This window comes from Bactrocera neohumeralis, chromosome 6 (genome assembly GCF_024586455.1).
Source record: "Bactrocera neohumeralis isolate Rockhampton chromosome 6, APGP_CSIRO_Bneo_wtdbg2-racon-allhic-juicebox.fasta_v2, whole genome shotgun sequence".
NCBI lineage: Eukaryota > Metazoa > Arthropoda > Insecta > Diptera > Tephritidae > Bactrocera > Bactrocera neohumeralis.
In genome coordinates this window covers 17132244-17154970 of record NC_065923.1, presented here as the reverse complement: position 1 = coordinate 17154970, position 22727 = coordinate 17132244, and the positions used below count along the sequence as shown (strand labels likewise).

The following is a 22727-nucleotide window of genomic DNA, read 5'->3' as shown; positions in this document are numbered from 1 at the left end:
TTTGAAGAACACACAGGAATTCCATATCTGTTCACATAAATATAAACCGATAGGGCTACGTTTCAGAAGCCTGTAACCGGTTTGCTTATTCTTGTTTCGCATAATATTTGATTTCAAAAGGTATTTTAGATTTTTTTTTTTTTTGAAATTGTAGAATTTTTGAACAGTTTTAAGATTATTTTGAAAATTTGTTGAATTTTTGGAGTATTATAGAATTTTTTAAAATTTTTGGATTTTTTTTGAAAATTTATAGAATTTTTTCGAAATTTTGTAGAATTTTTGGAAAGTTCGTAGGTTTTTTAATTTGTAGAATTTTTGAAATATTACAGAATTGTTTAAATATTGTAGATTATTTTTAAATTTTGTGGAATTGTGGAAGAATTTTAAAATTTTTTTTAGATTTTTTAAGCTTTGTAGAATTTTTGAAAAAGTGTAGAGCTTTTTTAAATATTGTTTGATTTCAAAGGGTATTTTAGATTTTTTTTTGAAAAGTTAAGTTTATTTTGAAAATTTGTTGAATTTTTGGAATATTGTAGAATTTTTTTAAATTTATGATTTTTTTTTAATTTATAGAATTTTTTTTAAATTTTGTAGAATTTTTGGAAAGTTTGTAGGTTTTTTAATTTTTAGAAATTTTGAAATATTACGGAATGTTTTAAATATTGGAGATTTTTTTTTAAATTTTGTAGATTTTTTTTTAAATTTTGTAGATTTTTTTTTAAATTTTGTAGATTTTTTTTTTAAATTTTGTAGATTTTTTTTTTTAAATTTTGTAGAATTGTGGAAGATTTATAGAATTTTTAAATTTGGAAATTTTTTTAGATTTCTTAAGTTTTGTAGAATTTTTGTAAAAGTGTAGAGTTTTTTTTAAAATATTGTTTGATTTCAAAGGGTATTTTAGATTTTTTTTGAAAAGTTAAGAATTTTGAAAATTTGTTGAATTTGTTGAATTTTTGGAATATTGTAGAATTTTTTAAATTTGTTTTGAAAATTTATAGAATTTTTTTTAAATTTCGGTGGAATTTTTGGAAATTTTGTAGGTGTTTTATTTTTACAATTTTTGAAATATTGCGGACTTTTTTAAATATTGTAGATTTTTTTAAATTTTGTGGAATTGTTGTAAATTTATAGAATTTTTGAAAACTTTTTCGATTTTTTTACATTTTGTAGAACTTTTGAAAAATTGTAGAGTTTTATTTTTAGTATTATTTTATTTCAAAAGGTATTAAATTAATCGAAGTAATTTCATAATCTTACCTGGGTTGACATTTCCTATCGGGTATTCCTTGTTTTTCCTCTGTAAATATGCTTTAAATGAACTGTTAATGAAATATTGATAATATTATATTTAAAATAAAGGCAGTTTAAATATGGCATATGACTTATTAAAGAATTCCGAAAAATTTATTAGCAATCATTGAAATCTCTTATCTCTAAGAATTTTTGAATTTCTTACTGAATCATTTACATATTTATTGCTAAAAGCTTTTTCCTTCACCAAAATATTTTTTATCAAAGTTTGCGAAATTTAATCATTTATTTCTAATTTTATTTTTTTTACTCATAAATAAAGAAATCACAAATAAAACGAGTTCATCTCTCAAACATTCACTCTTTACATTTTTAAAACTGGTTTGTGAAAAGAAATAAAAATCACAAGCAACTCTGTACTCTTCGAATACACTTTTCCCCATAATTTTTTTCGGATGTCGTGCTCAAAAGAAAATATATTTTGTTTCTTCAATAAAAAAAAAAAACAAATCATACTTTTTTTGTGTTTTTCCATTGCAATTGAAAAACCGAAACTTGTCAAACGACTACGTCACTCGCTGTCAGTTTGAAATTACGAACAAAATAATCGATTCTAATCAACGATTTTAAATCAAGTTGCTATACCAAAATTTTTACTATCAAAATTCTGCGTAGAGCATGGACTCAGAAGATAATATCGGCTATCAGTTAGCGGAAAATTTTATATTCTTTCAAGATATCGTTAAGAAGCCCGAAGAAGTGTTCGACTGCCGCTCGCAAGAATACAAATTAGCAAGCGCTTGGCTAAACAAATTGTCTATGTTTGGCTTCGAGACGATCGAAGATATGCGACTGCGCAATGTTTATATGAGTCATCTAGTCGCATGTCTGAACTACGGTAAACTTACTGGACCCTTCACTGCAATGCCCAGTCCGGACGGCGTGCTCGACAAAAGCGACTTTCAAGCGCAGGATAAGCCACGCCAAGCAGTCTGTCCACGACCAAAGCCCGGCATGTCGGCCTCACAAAAGGCTTGTCTCAACCCCAAAGGAGGCGGCGGTCGGCCCTGTGAATGTGATTATGTGTGTTGTGACCAAAACGAGCAGAAGAAAGATTGCAGCGGCATGGGCGCAACCTCGACGTTCGATCAGATTTGCGGCTATATGATGCAGTATGTGAATGTGCCCACTTGCTTGGACAGCCAGCTGCGCGCAACAGTCGAACACAATCAATACCATGCACACGATGTGTTGCCGAACTGTGCGGATGCTGCTGCCGCAACAACATCGGCGGCTTTTTATGGCCACAAAGCGGATGAGAAATGTGTTGGTGGCGCTTTTGTTGCGGCGAGTAACTGTACAACTTGCGGTGAGAACATGGAACTCGATCATGAATTTGTGCGCAGCCAAATAACGTCATTACTGGACGCCATCGCATCCGAATTGCGTGGCGAGCAGTCGCCGGGCACGAATGATTATCTGGAGTATGAGCTGGCGCGCTATAAAAACTTCAAACTGCAATTTCCCCAGGTGGCGGAGAAGATAGCCAAGCTGAAGGCAGAGCAGTCGCTACGGTCGTATTTTTTGCTGAATTTGCAAAATGATCTCGTGAAGTTGCTGAACGACTGTTGCTTGCAGCCCGAAGTGAATATGAGGCCGACATACAATATGCATTAGTGGCGGGGATTTGTGTGAATCTTGGTCCATGCTTCGTGCTAACTATATTTTTGATTTGCGTTATATTCTTCCGATCTGTACGACACAGTTTGAGTTTGTGAATAAAAAAAAAACAAAATATACGTAAAAAGAGTACAATATACATGCCGAACAGTTGAGTGAATATTCTAGGACGCCGAAGAACTCAACAATTTTTTTGATCCCAAGTCCATTCGGCGACAAATATTTTAATGTGTCGGTCAAAACTATATTTTACATCGTACATATAGCCATAAAGACTGCTCTATGACTTACGAGTCAGTGGACGGTCTGAAGGATGAGGTCAGAGTTCTCATAATTACAGTGAGTTCAGACTCGATTGTCTCGATAATCTGGTTAAGAAGGGTCTTGTGTATGTCCTTGCTGCGGAATGATTGGATTTCCGATGATGATGTGGAGAGGGAGGGACGGACTTCAGAGTCTGTCTGAGTCCTGGTTTTCTGCATACACTGCACTGGCCTCTAACACCATTTTTACATCAGAGGCACCTATGTGATAGGTCGGGGTGTTTTTGTGAGGCGCTGGTCGAGGACTGGGTGCTATAATTGCAGAATGCCCGTTGTACTTGGACATTAGGGATCTAGGTGATATGGGGGTTAGCTGGACTGATGGATGTATAGATTTTAGCGGTATGATCTCCACAAGTCTGAATGCCGCATGACAGTTAGGATCGTTTGTGTGTGAATCGTTTAGGCGGCGAAGGCGTTTAACTGAGAATTAGGGTTTTAGCTTCTTGTGTGAATGGTGTGTGCGTGCAATATGCGTATTTGGTTTAACCCCTGGTTACCAGTCCAGAGCAGTATGGAAGCTCAACTGGTAGTATAAGTTCGGTTACGAGTTCCGATCGGATACTTAATTCTGGTACCATGGGGAGCCCTTGAAGTTCGCTCCAACCTGCTCATGCGGACTGGTACTTGGTACTAAAAATGTGTGGACCGGACTAACCCCTGATCGACTTAAAATATAACTGAATTAACAGTTCTTTATCGCCGATCCTTAACGACTACGGACGAAGACTGCATATAATGAAAATATCAACAAAACCCTATAATCTCACTAATCGACCCACTGCTAATATCAATTTCTATTTCTCTTCCTTGCAGGACGCTCCAACAAAAACGAACGCCAAGACGTCACCGATGTCATGCATCCAAATCAACAACAACAACAAATTCAAACTCAATCTCAAGCACAAAATCATTCCAACAATATGTCACCACAACGTACATCATTAGCCGCCTCGTCGGCTTCATCGAAACGCATCTCATCAAGCATTTCTGTGCAATTACCAGCCGCTGGTTTGGGTTCACGACCAAGCAGCATCATCTCAACCAGCGCCAGCTTGGATGAGGGCGGTTTCAATGAACCCTCACCGGAGATCAAAGCCAAACTGAAGCCTGCCTATGATTTCGAGTCGGTCAATGGCCGTAGCGTCACTGGCGTGTGTGCCGATGTGGATGAATGTGACCGCAGCCGTAAGCCAACCGTCGAAGAGGCAGAGAAGCCCAGTTTAAATTACGTGGATGTGGGTTATCGTCTCAATCCGGACGGTAGTGAAGCGCGTGAAGTTTTTGGCGAGTCGGAACTCTACGACACCGCCAAAGTGACTGAAATGCATAAGAAATTCCATGCTAATGGATTTGCACAGGAGACCACCACCGTGTATGCAACGATTAAAACGGAAGTAACAACAGCCGTTGAGCTCTACTATCCCGGCGGTAAGCTGGCTAAAGAGCAACGCGAACGTGAACGTGTTAGCGGTATATTGCATTCGCCAACGAAATCCATTGGCAGCAGTGGTTCACCGGTGAAAACCGCAATCACCGCCTCACCACCTGTGGGCGTTGTCTCGCCCATACGTCGACGCAGCTCCGATGTGAGCGTCAAGTCCACACCGCCCATGTCACCCACATCGATCGGTAGCGGCAGCGGTGGCAGTTGTAGCGGCACAGCAAACACGAACTCGACCAGCAACACACGTTCGATTTCGTCCATTGCTGTGGCGGCAGTGGGCCAAAATAAGGGCATCGCACCCATCGCTTCACTCGATACGCAGGAGGAATTCGATAGTTCTGAACTGCCGGCATTGCCAGAGCGCCCGCCACCGCTTAGTGCGCTAAATACAACTATGCTAGCGTCAGCTAGTGACGAGCAGTGCAATGCTTTGGACATGCAAGACCTGGAATATGCGGACAGTAGCGCTGGCGAGGATGAGGATGATTTGATGCGCGCAATCGAGGCGGACGATGATGACGATGATGTGCATTTGGATGTAAGCGAGGCGCCACTAGCCACCGTAGCCGAAGAGGAGGAAGATGAGAAACTAATTATAACAACAGTGGCGGCGACGCAGGTGGTCATACCGCGCGAAGACAGTCTGCCCGATGCTATGACCGCCGACGAGGCGGAACAATTGTTGAGCTCAAGGTGAGTGCATTTACTTAGTATGAGAATGTTGCGTGCGACTTGTTATAAGTTAAATTTAAGAAATCTTAGATATAATTAGTGAATTTAGTTTAGTGAATACTAAATATTGTTTAGGGTAAGTTAATGCTCGACAGTCTTTATTCCAAAATTAATATTTTTTATATATTTTTAATATTTATATTTATCCTTTAAGCACTCAAAGATTCGGGTAGGCCAATATATGTACATATGTTTAGAAACTCGATAAAGAAAATATTTTAGGGAGAGAATAGGTAATGCTGAGTACTTAAAAAAGTTAATTATTACTCTAAGAGTAATATTAATGATTCCCGTAGACCGGATCCTTGAACATCTTATCACATCTTTTGCGGTGGACTGATTTTTACCCAAAAAGTAAGCCACTTGCAAATCTCAATTTCCCATCAAATTTGACCCGTATTCACAAAACAAACTACATTTTCAAGTATTTTAATAGAAATTCTTATTATGGCCTCCAAAAAAAGCTGCTCAGCCAATATTGCGTGAACCACTCCATATTAATCAAAGAAAATGCTGAGTATTACCTTCATTTTTGACTGAACCTGATGTGGTTTTTTAAGTTTCGGGTGATTTTTGGAGCCTCATTCACGAGATTGTTGGACAGTTTCGACGTCATATTCACAGACCTATGTCTCGTAACCAGTAATGAAGCGTTTGCTGAATGTAGAGTCGTCAACCTCTACTCGACGTCGTTTAAAGAAAAGAATCAATTATTTTGGTGTGAGTCTAGTATTGACATGATCCATGCCTAAAACACTAACCAAAATGTGTTGTATCAATCCATAAGAGATGCTGAGATCCGCTGCTATCTCTTTGTTGCCAACATTACTAATTTTACCACTATTTCTTTAAATTTTTCAATGTGATCGTCATTAAGAGAGGTATAAGGCTCCGCTGACTTAATGACCTTCGCTGAATGCGATGACTTCTTGAACTTCACAGAATGCTATGTGACACACAAAGTATTGTGTTGGTGATAAAGTAGTCTAGGAAAACAGTTAAACGATTAAATTGCCCGCACAATTTTTTAATTACCAGTCCGGGTTAATTTTGATCAGACGAAATTCTATATCATACCATAAAAATGTGTTGGTGATAAAGTACTCTAGGAAAAACAGTTAAACGATTAAACAGTAAAATTATTGCCAGTCCGGGTCAATTTTGATCACATGAAATACTATATCATGCCATAAAACCATAAGTGGAACTCTTAAAACATATAATTTTCATGTTTTTGAAAATACTAATTTAAAATCAGCTCTTTTATTGCCGGTCTGGAATCACCTTGAGTAGTTATCAATAATTGGGGGCTAATCTGTTGAATAAGATGTTCACAATGACTTTAGTTTGGTCTTACTTTGCAGGCATATTTTTCATATACCAAAATCCATGAACTCTAACTATTCGAGTTATTGAATTTCACCGTTATTTCTTTAAATCTGATACTGATTTTATAGTAAACTTTTCTACTTTTCTTAACCCTTACTAACGAGCATGTTCAGGGAGTTATTTAATAGAACTAGATGGAATTCCCATCAATCTCTTGCAGTGAATTATGCTTGCACAGCCCTTAATCACCGCTTTATCTCGCAGAAATATTCTACTGGCAGTATCGATAAGGTAGTCTTTTCACAGTACATTTGGTATACAGTGAAATTCCTCATAACCGGACACATGCTGTGTTTTTGTCCGGTTAAAGGAGTTGTTTATATAAAAGGACGTAGAAAAATAGACTGTCCAAAAAGAATTCTTAGAGTTGGAAGCTTCAACTCAGACCTATTTTTCTATTGCGAGCCAATGTCAGCCAGGAGTAAATGAAGGGCAATCATCCCTTTAGTTTCCTTTGAGTCACCACGAACCAGCGGCTTCAGCGCAAATCAATTTGTTTGCTGTGATCATTTTACGTTTTGTTTTTAAAAAAACTGTTTCGAAACAAAAAAAAATTAATAAGAATTCAAAAAAGCGGGAACTATTATACAAATTTTTCTTTACATATTACATATTTAAAGAAATCATGTCCGTTTATCAGGGATAATTTGAATGAAGTGTGCGTGTCCGCTCATTGGAACGTTATCATGTTCGCTTATAGAACTCGGTTTTGTATGAAATTTTTAATGAAAAGTTGTATTTATGCAATGTGGCCGGTTATGGGAGGTGTCCGGTTATTAGAGGCGCCTAGTTATGGATGTGGCCTGTTATAATAGGTGTCTGGTTATGGGAGATGTCCAGCTATCAGCACTGTTCGTAATGGGGAATTTCACTGTACTTCTAATGATTCGGAACATCTTTTCTGATACACATTGGAATATTTTCCAGTTCTAATTCCAATTCCATTGGAAGCACACAATTTGAAGCAAGTACTGCGCCTGACGAGTGTCATAGAAGGTCGGGTTTACCTCTAAAACGAAAATTTTTCAGAATACGGGCTTTTCAGCATAAGCTATGTAATAATCTGATGTATCTTAGCACTATATGTTGAAGAAAAGTTAAAACATCCCTCATAAACCAACTGGGAGTTAACATTCCTGCTGTTATCTGACCACATTTGATGCAAAAGTTGAAGAATGTGTGAATCCATATAAACCTGCCACCATATTTTTAATGTACATACTGATACCACAACTCAAAACAAACACACACTCACATACAATTCCACATTCATAATTACATACTTACATATACATACATATGTACATATGTATAACAGTTGTAGTCACGTACCACAACTGCATTTGGCTTTTAAATAGCATTTAAAACTTTTCCTCAAACTATCTAAAGCATACTCAATGCGCTTAAAATTGTTAGTGTGATAACTGCACGTAATTATAGCGCCCGCACACACACACACACACACACATGCGTCGCCGAATAAAAGCGAATCAGAGAAATTATGATTTGCGGTGACAAAAAGGCAAATAAACACACACACACAGAGAGTAAGGATAGTTTCATTAGCCCATCTGTGTTTGAGGAGGCAAGCAAATATTTACATGTGTGCTTGCATATGTGTATGTGTGTGCTTTTTCAAAATTTACCGTATAATCTTAACGTTGCATTTAGATAATACGATTTGAATAATTTATGCATGCCGCTTGTTGTTGTTGTACTGCAGGTGTGCCACTAGATATGTGTCAACATACACTCATGCGTACATATGTATGTATAATGTTGGCTTGTGCTAAGAAGCACTTGAGTGTTTGCTCTTGAGTTATTGAGTGCATTGAAAGAAGCATACTTGGAGGCGCACTTCAACGCTTGTGCGCTTTATTGCAGCGCTGAGGCGTTGCTGCCGAAAGTTTTGCGCATATGAATTGAATTATTCGCTGGCTTTTCACAAAGCTTGCTGTTGGCTGGCATTGCGGGTGCAAGGCGTGCCTTTGAGTAAATTCTATGAATTGATGATTTATTGTTTGGAAATTTTTGAAATTGAATTTGAGTAATTTTTTATTTTATTTTTAAAATTATGATTATTATTATTTTTTTTTAATTTTCTTTCAGATATTTGTTACTAAAATTGTTTTATTATTAAAATTATTGGTTTTTAGCAATCTTATACTCTCATAATTCAAAATAGAAAAACATTTCAATTCGTAATTTTTATTTTTTCAAGAGTTCAAATTTTTAATTTTTCAATTAAATTTGAATTTAATTTTTATTATTTATTTTTTTTCATTTAATTTAAATTTAATTTTTATTATTTATTTTATTTTTTTCATTTAATTTAAATTTTATTTTTTTGTTTTTTTTTTAATAATTTTTTTTTTTTTATTTTATATTAAAAAAATAAATAAATAATAAAATTTCAACTAAAATTTAATGAAAATAAAATTTTAATTCCTGAAAAATTATTTTGTTGGAAATTTTAAATTTTTAGTATTTTTTTTGTATAAAAATAACATAGAAATGTCTTGTATCGCAAGTACTACTTTTTACTGCTGTCGCCAACGAATGTTTAATATTCTATAAAGGGTAAATGAAGCCAGCAAAGTTTTTATGATTATTTGTTTAAAGCAATCGAATTCAGCGAAGCTAAATATCCACTGGAATTTAATGTGAACCATAAATTTATCGAAATCTTATTGCTTTGGTCGTATACTTTGGCGCCTTTTTAACGGTTACGCGGTCATTTACATCAACCAACCCCATAGAATCAGCTGTTAGACTGCTTGTATTGCCATTAGAGATGAATTGAAACACACATATGTACATACCCAGTGGGAAAATTTTGTAGTACTGCTTTGTATTGTAAAGAAATGTTATTACTCAAGAGTACTAAAAATTTGATTTTTCTTATTTTTTTCAATTTTAAAAATAATTTAAAGACAAGAAAATTTTAAAGTTAAAAAACTTTTTAAACCAATTAAAAAAAAAAAAAACAAAAAAATAAACGTTAACTTCACATATATACCCTACACAGCTGCATTTTTTATCTCATAAAAATGTAAAAATGATCTTTATCTTGATTTTGATCGTTGACTTTGTATGGCAGCTACATATATGCTATAGTCAGCCGATCTAACCAATTTCTTCGGAGATTGTAACCCTGCCTTATGTAGTAACCGTGCTTTTCATGAAGATATCTCAACAAATAAAAAAGTTTTCCTTGCAAAAACTTGATTTGTATCGGTCAGTTTGTATGGCTATAGTGATCCCATATCGGCGGTTTCCACAAATTAGCAGCTCCTTAAATAAACAAGCACGTTTGTAAAATATCAGAGCGATATTTTAAAGAACACGCGTATATATAGACAGTTAGACGGAAATATCTCATTCGACACAGGAGAACTGTTTGCATAGAATTTAATAAGAAACTATTTTCCAAGTACAAATATGGTAAAAATATAACATTGAAGAATTATTGCAAATGAATTATTTAGTAACTAGTTACTAAGGCACTCGTTACAGACTAGTTACTGAGAAACTGGTTGTACTCAGTAAATAATTCTCAGGCAGTTATTTATACTCAACTTATTAAATTTGTTTAGTTTTTTAATCATAAATTTTAACTAACTAACCCTTATGTAACTAGTAACAAACTAGTCATCACCGTAACTAGTTGCATATTTAACAATATGTTTTACTAAATTTGTTTAGTTTTTTAATCATAAATTTTAACCAACTAACCCTTATGTAACTAGTAACAAACTACTCATTACCGTAACTAGTTGCATATGAAACAGCAGGTTTTCATTAATTCTAGTTTCCCCCAGCAAACCATTCATAATCTACCGCAATAAAAATGCAACCAATACATTGACAACAGCATCTGCTTCATGCAACAGTTGAGACTAAACTTAAACATATAATACTGTTTCTGCCACGCCTATTCAAAGCTAGTTCGCGCTTTTATTTTGTCAATGGCAAAATAAGTCGCTTTAAACATGTCGCCATTATATTTCAGCACATACATAGCCATACAGGAGACATACTCGGCGTTGTGTGTACACATTTGACGCTCGGTTTTTTTGTCTGCCATGAAAAGCCAGTTTTGTAAGTGTGTTGCGCCTTTTGAAGCGCTTTATATGCTCTGGGTTCCTTGACATTTTATAAAAGACTTGTCCACACAAACGCAATTATTTACATACAAACACACACACGCTCACAAACAACAGACACACATGAGCAGACGCAAATGTAGAATTTGTAATGCATTACAGCGGCTGTCTGACCGAGTGACTGACTGACGGACGGACGGACTGAGTAACCAAAGTGCTTTCATCAATGTACACAGCAGTTCATTTAAATCTTTTAAAGAGGCTTTTGTGAAATTTGTTTTTTTTTTTTATTTGCGGTTTTGTCTGATTGAAAAATATGTTAATAAAGTCAATGAGAGGGTATTAAATTTAATATTTTTTCTTAAATTTAACAGTTCGTAAAGAAGTTGTAGAAAACAATTTCTTCGTAACTGCTTAATTGGTCCACAAATTTTGCGAACAATTTCAATTAAACTGCTTGTACCGCGAAAATGCCATTAGGTCTTACTGACTAAAATATTCAATCCTTAGGTCATGCCACAAAAGTCGAATAGAAGTATAGTCTCTCATTTTGCTTCATGTATGTAGTTTGGCATACATACATATGTACATATGATTCCCAAATTGTTGAAAATCCATTTCATACATAAGTGCGAGTTACGGCATTGTTGACTGAAGTTCCTACAATATTCGAGGCTTTATTACTTGCCCGATTTGTTACTGATAGAGTTGCAGTACAATCTACTGGGCCTACGGTTTGCATCCCCTCAACTGTTTTAATTTGCTTAACACCTATTATATAAAAAAAGAGTTTCACACCTTTTATTTACTGATCAAATTTAACTCGGACTTATAAAAAAAAGATCCACACTATTATTTATTGATCAAATTTGACCCGGACTAATTAAAAAAGTTTGAAACATATTATTTATTTATCAAATTTGACCCAGACTAATAAAAAAAAGTTTCACACTTTTATTTGTTGATCAAATTTGACCCGGACTAATAAAAAAAAAAGTTGTACATCTATTACTTACGAATCAAATTTGACCCGGACTAATAAAAAAAGAGTTTTACATCTATTACTTACGAATCAAATTTGACCCGGACTAATAAAAAAAAAGTTTTACACCAATTATTTATTGATCAAATTTGACCCGGACTAATATAAAAAGTTTCACACCTATTATTTACTGACCAAATTTGAGTCGGACTAATGAAAAAAGTTTCTCGTATTTTAATACAAATCTTTATTATCGTCTACCAAACACTTTTCCATTTTTATAACAAGATAAGCCTAGGCTGGCATAGCCTTCAGTGCCTTCAGCATATCAGCATATGACTTTTAAAGGCTTCAATGCACTTATGAAGCGTTCTCGAAAGCGGACTTTTCAGTTTTGAAAACAGCAAAAAGTCACAGGGAGCCAAATCTGGCGTATACAGCAACTAAACGTTGACTCTCGTTTCGTGTTTGGCCAAAAAGTCCGTTACAATGAAAATATAATGTGGCGGCGCATTATCGTGGTGACAAATCCTTGAAATTTTGTCTCCAAATCCAGTCGTTTAGGAAGAATAACTTCATGTAGACTCCTCAGAACGGTGGAACGAATTCATGATAAACCACATGACGTTAATCCAAGAAAACGATGATAGGCTTTAACGTAGTTTTTCTATTTCGGCTCATTTTTGGAACTCTATTCCTTAAATTGTTGAACTGTTTCGACCTCATTTGCAGAAACATACGTCTCGTTACCAGTAATGATGCTTTTAAAGATTGTAATGGTCCTCAGCTACGCTCTCATACACCTGTTTTGCGACCTCTACTCAACGGCGTCTTGTTTTTGCAAGATATGCTGGTTTTTTGGTACGATCATTAATAACTTTAATGTCCAAAACATTAACCACAATGTGTTGAATCAATCCGTAAAAGATGTGAGACCAACTGCAGTTCTTCTAATGTCAACATGAAGATTTTCGAGCTAAATTTCTCTAACTTTTTCGATGTTATCCTCATTAAGAGAGGGGGATGGACGACTCGCATAAGGCTTTTTTGCCTTATGTTTGTTTTGTGCCAGTCGAATACTTGTCTTGTGTTGAAGTAGATTCCCCAAAACTCTTCTAGATTTTCAACGATTCCGTATTCGTGATTCCATTGGAAACACAAAACTTCAAGCAAACTCATTGTTAATTTATTTTACCTTTCATGGTAAAAAATGCCAGAAAAACTTTTTGCGTCGTAAGCAAATAGCTGACAAACAAACACCTGACTTATGAACCACAAACTTCTCATGAACATAAAAAAGTTTGTAACAATCTTGGAAAAAAATGTTATCGTTTCGGCGGAACCAGTCCGAGTCAAATTTGATCAGATAGCAAGTTGCACTATTATCTCTAACTGAGGTCAAGACACCACTAAAAAGGAACGTAAAATGGCATCACTTTGCAACTCGAGTCATATGAAACAAGCCATTCTGCCCAACCCTCTACAAGGCCATAAAATTTCAGTAACGGATATGTGCCAGCATGCCGATACCCAAAATAACAGCTATATTTATTGTCTTAAGCATTTTTAGCTGGATTCTTTTGCACATTAAAACGGTGTGTGTGTGTTTGTGTTCAAGATGATTAGTTCATCGCTGAAAGCTCAACAATTTAACAGCTCAACTTGTTTGTTGGTTTTGTAAGCCATATATATGTATGTATGTGTGTAGAGCTTTTATTGTATGTGTTATACACTCATATATTCTTCCACAAAAACATACATATGTACGTACAAACATACATACACATGGCTGTCATTTAAACTTCTGTAAAAGCTTCATTTTTTTTTTGGAAATATTTCAGTGCGACAGTTAAAATTACACTTTATGGGTGTGTGCGTGTTTTGCGGTTTTTGTGGCAAATTGACTATTCAATGATTTACGATCGCCTGAAGTGACGCGCACACTTGCATATGAGTGTATCCATACATATAGCTATGTGTATGTGTGAATGGCTCTTCGTCTATGAACGCGCACTTTTTTCCCTTTCCAAACGATACGAATTTGTCAGCGTTGTTCATATATTGCCCACTATATGTGTTTGCTTTTACTATTGTTGTTTTTTGTTTTTGTTTCCCTTTTTCTCGATGCATTCCGGCAGCAAGTGCTATGTGTTGGCACTTATTTTATAGTTATATAGCGCCGTTAGTTAGACAGTTCATGCTATTGGAAATCACACTGGGTCATGTGGTTTTGGCCATATGCTTGTCCAAAGTCCAACTAATTTTTTATTTGTGGTTTGCAATAGATCCGTTTGAATGCGTATGCACTATATATATATATACATATATACATATGTATGTATGTGCGTGTATTTAAGCTGCTAAATTAAGTAGTTGTAGACCCGAACGAAACTGGTCCGTAACTAGTTGATGATTAATTTAGTTTACTTATTTTCAATATTATACTAGTTTTCCTTATTATTACTCTAATTCCCTCATTTGAAGCTAGTTGGCAAGTAGTTCTATTTATGAACCTTTACTTCATTGCGTTTTTTGAAAGGTTTTATAATTCATTTTATTATCTAAATTTATTTAGACGTTAATTCGATTATTTTATTTTATTCCATAAAATTTGCATTTCTTTGTCTGTATTTTAACTAGTTGCAAACTAGTCCGTTTGCTACTAGTTTTATATTTTTTATTTTGCTTACACTTATGAGCATTTTTTATATATATTTATTTATTAAGTATTTATTTGCAATAAATCTCATTTCGTTGAACTCATTTAGCAACTAGTCTGAAACTAGTTCGTTTGGCTATAGTTGTGTTTTTCTTAAAATTTTTCAAAACGTTTATATTTCAATGTTTAACTAAAAAAATATTTAACTCCAATATATCCACTTTGCAAGTAGTCTGAAACTAGCTTGCTACAATGTTTAATATTCTTGTATCCTTTTAAAAAGTTTATATTTAAAGAATTTAACTGAAAGATATTTGACTTCGTAGTACCCACTTCGCAACTAGTCTGAAACTACTCCATTTGGTACAATTTTTATTATTCTTACATTCGCTTTAAAACGTTTATATTTAAATTTTTAACTTAAAAATATTAAATTTCTTAATACTCACTTTGCAACTAGTCCGAAACTTGTCTATTTATTACAATTTTTATTATTTTTACATCCGTTTTAAAACGTTTATATTTAAATTTTTAACTTAAAAATATTTAATTTCTTAGTACTCACCTCGCAACTAGTCTGAAACTAGTGCATTTTGTCCTAGTTTTTTTTTACATTTGCTGTGAAATGCTTATATTTAAACAAGTATATATTGATGAACATATTTTGCAACTAGTGCAGAACTAGTTCTTTTTGGTCCATAAAGCAATTGATGCTCACTGTTAGTTTCCAGTAAACAAGTTGAAAATTTTATCCACAACTTTTGATTAAACTAAGCATGCCTTACCCTACTGTTGCCACCATCCTCCCTTCAGCAGTTTTTCTCCAGGGTTATGCAGTCACCTGGTTTTATTCCACAATGTCTTGTGCAGCACAGGTGGCCCTAGCTGCTGATACATGGCTTATATGCATGTATGTATATGTGTTGTGTACGACTTTGTGCCTTTATTTATGTTTGTGGAACTTTCAGTGGTTCGCTTCGTTTCGAAAGATTTATACGCAGAACACACAAATGCATAAGTCTTAGTAGTAGTGTGCATTCCAAAATTGCTGAAATTATTCAGCTTTATATTTATTTATTATTATTTGTTCCCTGTATGCATGTGTTTTGTAGTTTTTCTTGCACTTCCTTCCGTCCGTTCGGTTCCAATAGCATCATAGCTGCTGTCAGCTGACATTGTGACGTTAATGCCATGCCGACATGCAAATTGCATATTTACTTTGAATCCTGTTGGTGTGTGTAAAATATGCTGTGTGGTTTAACGTTTGTTGATTTGCAGTGGCACCTGTCATTCTTTGCACCTTGTTAATGCGGCGCGCCTCTTATATGAATTTGCGCTCACTCAATTGCATTCTTACTCACACGATTCCACTCAATTGCACTCAGTTTTGAGTGTGAGCCATTGCAATTTGCTCTTTTGCTCGCCGCAAACGCGCTGCTCAATTGCGAAATGCATTTTTGTTGTAGTTATTCTCTTGTTGCAACTGCAAAATTCAATGCTGCTGGCAAACGCGCCTTTTTCACCGAATCAGTGACTCATTCTGCGGCAAGAAAGCAAAGTGTGCACTTGCTGTTACACATCGCGGACATCCGGATAATTACGCATTCATTAAAGGCATGCAATAAAAAGAGTAGCATTGCTGCTTTCAATGTGAACTTGACCATTTAATTGCCGTATATTTCACAATTGTTACGTATACGCCACGGTGCACCAAGTGTGAAAGTGTGCGAAAGCGCTTGCAAAACGCCTGACATTATTTTGCGCCACCCTTAACTGGTGTGAAAAACATTTCTTTGCGTGTTTGTAGCAAATAATTTGTGTAAATAATTAGTGCTTGTGTATAAAAAACTGTGTTAATGTGCGCCTTTGAAGTTACTCATACGCCCAGGCATACGCTGTCAAGCAGCTGATGTGATTTTAATTGTGGTAAGCGTGAAGTAATTAAATTTAATTGATTTTGGTAACGTTTTACTTCCAAGAATATTTAAAATTTTATGCGAAAAACTTCATTCAAATTTGGTTACCTGCATATTAACACACATGACCTAGGCCACCAAGCTTGCCTCAGGCATAAACCTGCGCGCTAAGAAATGTTCGTACTTTTATTTGTGTTTATTAGTAAGCGTTTGTCTAGGAAGGCGTCATCGGTGGTTTGACGCGTTTCATATGTGCTTTTCTTTTACAAGTCGTTAAATATGTAGGTGTTTTGGAATTATTGAAAATTTTTTTCAATTTTTAAATCTCGAGCTGTTGCTTAGTTCTTGAGCTGTAGACCTGACATTTTGCATACGTATTTTTCTCTTCAAGTCTCTTTTGTCAGAATCGCCGATATCAGACCATTATAGCTGTCATGCTTGTATGGAAAACTTTTTTATTTCACAAGATATCTTTATATAATTTAACATGAATTATTATCTAAAGTAATTGCACAGTCTGCGCGGAAATTCTTCAGTTCGGACCACAATAGCATGTAGCTGTCATACAAACCCAACGATGAAAATCAAGTGCTTGTATGGAAAACTTTTTTATTTCACAAGATATCTTTATATAATTTAACATGAATTATTATCTAAAGCAATTGCACAATCTGCGCGAAAATTCTTCAGATCGGACCACTATAGCATATAGCTGCCATACAAACTGAATAATCAAAACCTCGTTTTTGTATAGAAAGGTTTTTTATTTCACAAGATATCTTCACATAATTTAACCTGAATTATTATCTAAAGCAATTATACAATCTGCGCGGAAATTCTTCAGATCGGACCACTATAGCATATAGCTGTCATACAAACTCAACGATGAAAATCAAGTTTTTGTACGGAAAAGTCTTTTATTTGACAAGTTACCTTCATGAAATTTAGACTGTCCAGTGAAACGCTAGATTCTCTCAACAAATTGTACAGATCGAATCTCTATAACTTATACTGCAATACAAACTGACCCATCAAAAGCATGTTCTTGTTTGTAAAATTTTTCTTTGTGAAGGCTATTATAGCACCAAATGCTTGTTTTTATATAAATATATCAGTAACTAACACTCAAGATATTATCTTTATATAATACTGAATATAATACATGCTATAGTTTCTTAATTTACTAATGAACTGTATTGAAGCTGCAATACTCTTTCTTTACTCTTCCATCATCATAATAACAGCTAAACAAAAAGTTCGACCGACTGTGTATACGCTTTGCTTTGGCGAGCGTCATAGCAATTTATAGAAGTTTATTGAAGCATGATTGAAGATTGCTCAATCTCAAGCTATCCGCAGCAATACTAATATTTACAGCTAAAACAACTTTGCTTGCTGCTTTGCTCATTTACTTCCGCAGCAGTCAGGATGCGTATGCTTGACAAACGATTAAACTTACTCAATTTCAATTCATTGGTTTTGCTGTAAAGCGTATTTACTTGCTCATCATTTTATCAACGATTATAAAATTGCAAATTCTGTGAGAATTTTGCAAAAACGGTAAATTTTGCTGTACAAGCAAATCAAGTAACTCATACGCCATGCTGAACGCATGCTTTCGTTCATTAAGTGTGTGGTGGTTGAATGCATGTGCAGTTTTCCTGCAACTCTAAGCTTAAATAAAGCAAAGCTATCAGCAGCAAGAAATCTAATATTAAAAAAATTTGTAACGTCAAATGAAAATCAACCTTTTTATTAAGAATAATGTACTTGTATATTATGAAAAATAAAGCGCACGGTTTGAGAAAATTATGTTTGAAATTTTAGTCAGTTTTGATTAAAAGCAATCAACAGCATGCTGTAATATACAATTCTTGGAAGTTAGGCGAACATTTAAGGAACTGCTTGCGCTTTTGACCTTATTTTTGATGCAGCGTAGTAAATTGCAGTTATTGAAAGAAATATTGTACGTATGTATGTATGTACTAACACTCATAAAGCAATACATTCGTTACTTGCTCTGTAAATGAAAATATTTTTCACTTCTTTTAGTGTTCCATTAGCAGCAATGTCTAAATCATGTTAGTCATTTATGTACAACAGTGCGTATGATGAACATTAATATGATGAAGCATGCCAAATATGCTTTCAGGCTGCTTACTATTGGTTATTCAAGTCACATATTGCTTTTGCAAAATTTCATTTTCATATGAAATATAATTATTCGAGTAAGAGTTGTATTTTTGATTTTAATTTTTCGGTATCCCGAAAATTTTCGGTATTAGTGATGTGGATTAATCTTCATATGCTAATAAAAAATTGCTAATTTTCAGCGTTACAATTAAGATTTTCTATTGTTTTTCAATTTTAGTTAGATTTAGGAAATAGGTATCAGCCTCAAATTTTTGATCTCACATAGTCAAGTTATTGTTTTAATTTGCTAATTTGTTGACGCAATCAAATAAAATTGAGAAAGTGGCAAATTTATCAAAGTGCAAGTGGAAATTAGCAACATCTCGAAATATTTCGGTATCCCGAAAGTAACAGTAAACAATCCCGAAATCGCAGAACTTGTTGTGAAATGTGTTGCAATAGAAGGAAAAATTACTTAAATAAAATTTTTCCCCAAATATTTGGGGATTCCGAAAATTGCAGTAGACAATTCCAAAACGGCGAACTCGAAAATTTGTTAGAATAGAAGGCAACATTACTTTAATTTAATTATTCGAGAAATATTTCGGGATCCCGAAAGTTGTAGTAGCCAATCCCGAGACCGTAGATCTTAAAAATGTATCGTAGTGGCACGCATTATGACTCTAATCAAACTTCTTTGCTTTTATAAAATTTTTTGATAAATTCTTTTCTTCACCCGTTATTGTTTTAACCATAATTAGTTACCCGACTTCGCGTCAACTTTGACGAGCGCCTTTTTAATATCACATTGGTTATCCTGAATACCTAAACAAATCCGCCTTTTGTTGTCCGTGCCAACCGAGGTATTCGCTTTGCCATTCCATCAAATGCTCTGTGGTATTTGCTTGTGACCGCAGCAGTCATGGCATTTAATCCAATTTGTCAGGTACGACTATACAGAGCTCACCTTATGTACATTTCACCAACTATCCCAGTACTAATAACGGTTATACCCTGTGTTTGGTCGGCTTAAAAGTACTTTTTAATTATGAATAACACAGAGTATTTAATATACTCTAATATGGTTTCTGAGTTGTACGTTGTTGCGTTCATTGAAAATTGCATATACATATGTATGTACATACATACATATACGAATACACTCAAAAGCTCTCAATTTGAAACAGAAGAGACAATGGGCATGTTAACGTCGATATATTGACAGTTCTGTCAGCTTACATACATTGAATTGATGCTAATAGACATGTTGGGCGATGGGTGCATATGCAATACTTTTATAGTACATACATATATACATACATAAGTGTAATATATGTACATATTTGGACATATACATACATACATATACATATGTATGTATGTATAAATGTAGCCTTTGGGAAATTTGTTGCTTGGGGAATAATTATTTTAAATTTTTATCAAAATTTACTCGATAAAATTTTTTCTTCGGCTTTTTCTAAAAATAAGTTTTTTTTAGAAAAGAAAGTTACAACATTTAAAAACTAGTCCATTAACAACTAGTTCTTTACTAGTTGTTTTTGAACTAGTTGTTGTTTTAATTCTTAATGATATGCTCGCCTAGCACTATTCTTCTATTAACAACTAGTTCTTTACTAGTTATTTTAGAACTAGTTATAATTTTTATTGCTAAATGATATGCTCGCCTAGCACTATTCTCGCTCAACAACTTGGTCATTGCGATTTAAAAACTAGTCCTGTAACAACTAGTTCGTTACTAGTTACTTTTGAGTCAGTTGTTATTTTAATGCTAAATGATATGCTTGCCTGCCACTATTCTCACTCAACAGTCCAACACTGCTTTAAATCACTTTTTTCAATCGCAATCGATATTTACTATTTTTGTAGTGAAATTTAAAATTCCTTTTATTGCTTTGCCAATGCATAAATTATTATGTAAACCGTACTGCTTACTTAACGTTGCGGCATTAATACACTAGCTAAGTGTTTTAAAGTATCTACGGCAACTAAATTTTTAAATGTCTCTTCAACTTAAAGCCTTGTCGTTGACGACCTGCAGAAAATTGCTTTAACCTCACTTATTTTCTTACTCAATTCGCTGGTGACTGCGGTGATATCCCAGAGCGGAATTGCCATGCCAAAATTGCTTTAAAAACTGTGGCACCACCAACCACCACCACAAGATATTTCATACATATGTGCCATATACATATACACGCACACACACAAATAGAATTGCGCCTGGAAAGGCAGCAACGAGTATTATGCGCTTCAAATTCAGCCAATTGTGCCAAATTTCGTTTGCATGTCTGCTAGCATTTATTGTTCTTCGCACTCGAATGCTTTTGTTGTTATGCGCCTGTGTGTACATGCGTGTGTAGCTGTATGCATTAGGGTGTTCGTTTATTCCAAAGTTTATTTTTTATTTAAAAATTTATAAATGTTCTCTAAAGTTTCAGTTTTTGTTCTAAAAAAGGATCTAACGTAATTCAGCTGCTTATTTTCAATTTTAACCCTGCATGAATTAAATTTGTTTCCCATGTACATATATAATTTTTGATATCTAGTATTAAAGAAATAATCTTATTTTGAAAAAATTATATTCTAATAAAAAAATTTCCGCTCTGCAAAAAAGATCTGAATGGGTTTTTTCATACTCTTATGTCTATATGCAATTAAAGTAATGCATCAAATGTACTGCATTCATAGGGTACACCATATCGTATGAGCAACACATACTTTTTAAGGCGCGCGTATGAATGCTGAGTATGCGGATTTGATGCATAACTTTAACTGCGCGCAACTTTTAAAGAAATGTTTTTTGTGGAGCCGATTTTTTTTTTTTTAGAATATTGATTTTTCAATAAATAAAATATCACTTTTTAAATAAAAAAACCTTTTAAAAAAAAAAAATAATTATAGAAAAAAATCCAAAAAATGCCATGTTATATGTATATCAGAAATATAATTTAGACACGCAAGAACTGAAACTTCAGAGCGCATCTTAAAAAAAAATCAACTTTAGGAAATAACGCCCCCCCTAACGTGCATGTGCCTGCATATACATACATACCTGAGGCCATATGTATGTATATGAGTGCTCGCATAATCCTTTGAGTTTGTATCGTCCGCAACTTTTGACTTTCAACAAATGTCCTTGACATGTTGCATTTTAAAGTCCCATTTCGAATTGGCAACTCTCAGCCAATATAGCGGCGCACTCTTGAGCTTTTCGGTGTGCAAAGTAAAAGATAAAGAAATTTCATTTTTGTATCTTGGTAAATAGTTTAATAAGGATTAAGTAAAAAAAATTATTAAAGAAATTGTGAAAAAAAATTATTACAAAATAAGAATAGAGAAGAAATAAAATAAAATTAAAAAATACAATTTTTTTGTTGTATATTTATTTTTTATTTTTTATCATTTTGACTATAATTTTAATTTTTTTTTAGATTTCTCACATTTTGTTACTAGTTTGTACAGCTTATATATATTATTATAATAATTTATATATTTTTCCTTCTTTATTCGTTTTTTTTGTTTCTTCCTTGAACTTCCAAATTTTTCTTTTTTCAATTTTCATCGCTTGTACTTTTAGTTCAATATCATTACTTGCCTTTTCTCACTTTGCATTTCTAGTGCGCGCTTTCACGTGCAATTTCACTTTGTTTCATTCCATTTCACTCGCATAATTTCCATAAACTCGCCTCTTTTGTCTACACAGTACGCGGTGGCGCCATTTTTGTGCCTTCAATTTCCATTTAACTGTTCGCCTTTGTCTACCATTTAACTGCCTCGTTGCTTTGTTGCAACCATTTATGATTTTTGTGTGTTTACTCTCTGTTATTGCTGTTAACTTTAGTTCTTCTGTATTTGCAGTGTTCATGTTTAACACTTTGTTCGTTTTTAGTTGTTGGTTTTTGTTCGCTTCGATAAGCTTTTATTCTACTTTTTCATGTTGTTGTGTTTTAACACCTTTGAATTCGTTTCAAATTTTCTTTTTGGCTTCGTTTTGTTAACTGCCTCAATTAATTTTCACACCTATTCCAATGTGGGGGTCAAAGATTATGCGTTGGATTGCATTTGAGTTGAATTATTATTGTTTTTGG

General features: G+C 34.1%; 2 protein-coding genes across 2 annotated transcripts in view; both read left to right on the top strand.

The window, feature by feature from the left end:
- Positions 1–22727, top strand: part of LOC126763632 (uncharacterized) — a 191733-nt gene that overhangs the window by 124702 nt on the left and 44304 nt on the right. The window contains 1 exon segment of the mRNA XM_050481337.1: positions 4071–5394. Coding sequence (XP_050337294.1) covers positions 4071–5394 — 1324 coding nt within the window.
- LOC126763649 (uncharacterized) lies at positions 1832–2929 on the top strand. Its single transcript, XM_050481361.1, has one exon. The coding sequence runs from the start codon at positions 1930–1932 to the stop codon at positions 2926–2928; it is 999 nt and encodes a 332-aa protein (XP_050337318.1). The 5' UTR covers positions 1832–1929; the 3' UTR covers position 2929.

What these genes read in the sequence shown, in the direction of transcription:
- LOC126763649 (XM_050481361.1), top strand. Translation starts at nt 1,930, where the DNA reads ATGGACTCAGAAGATAATATCGGCTATCAGTTAGCGGAAAATTTTATA.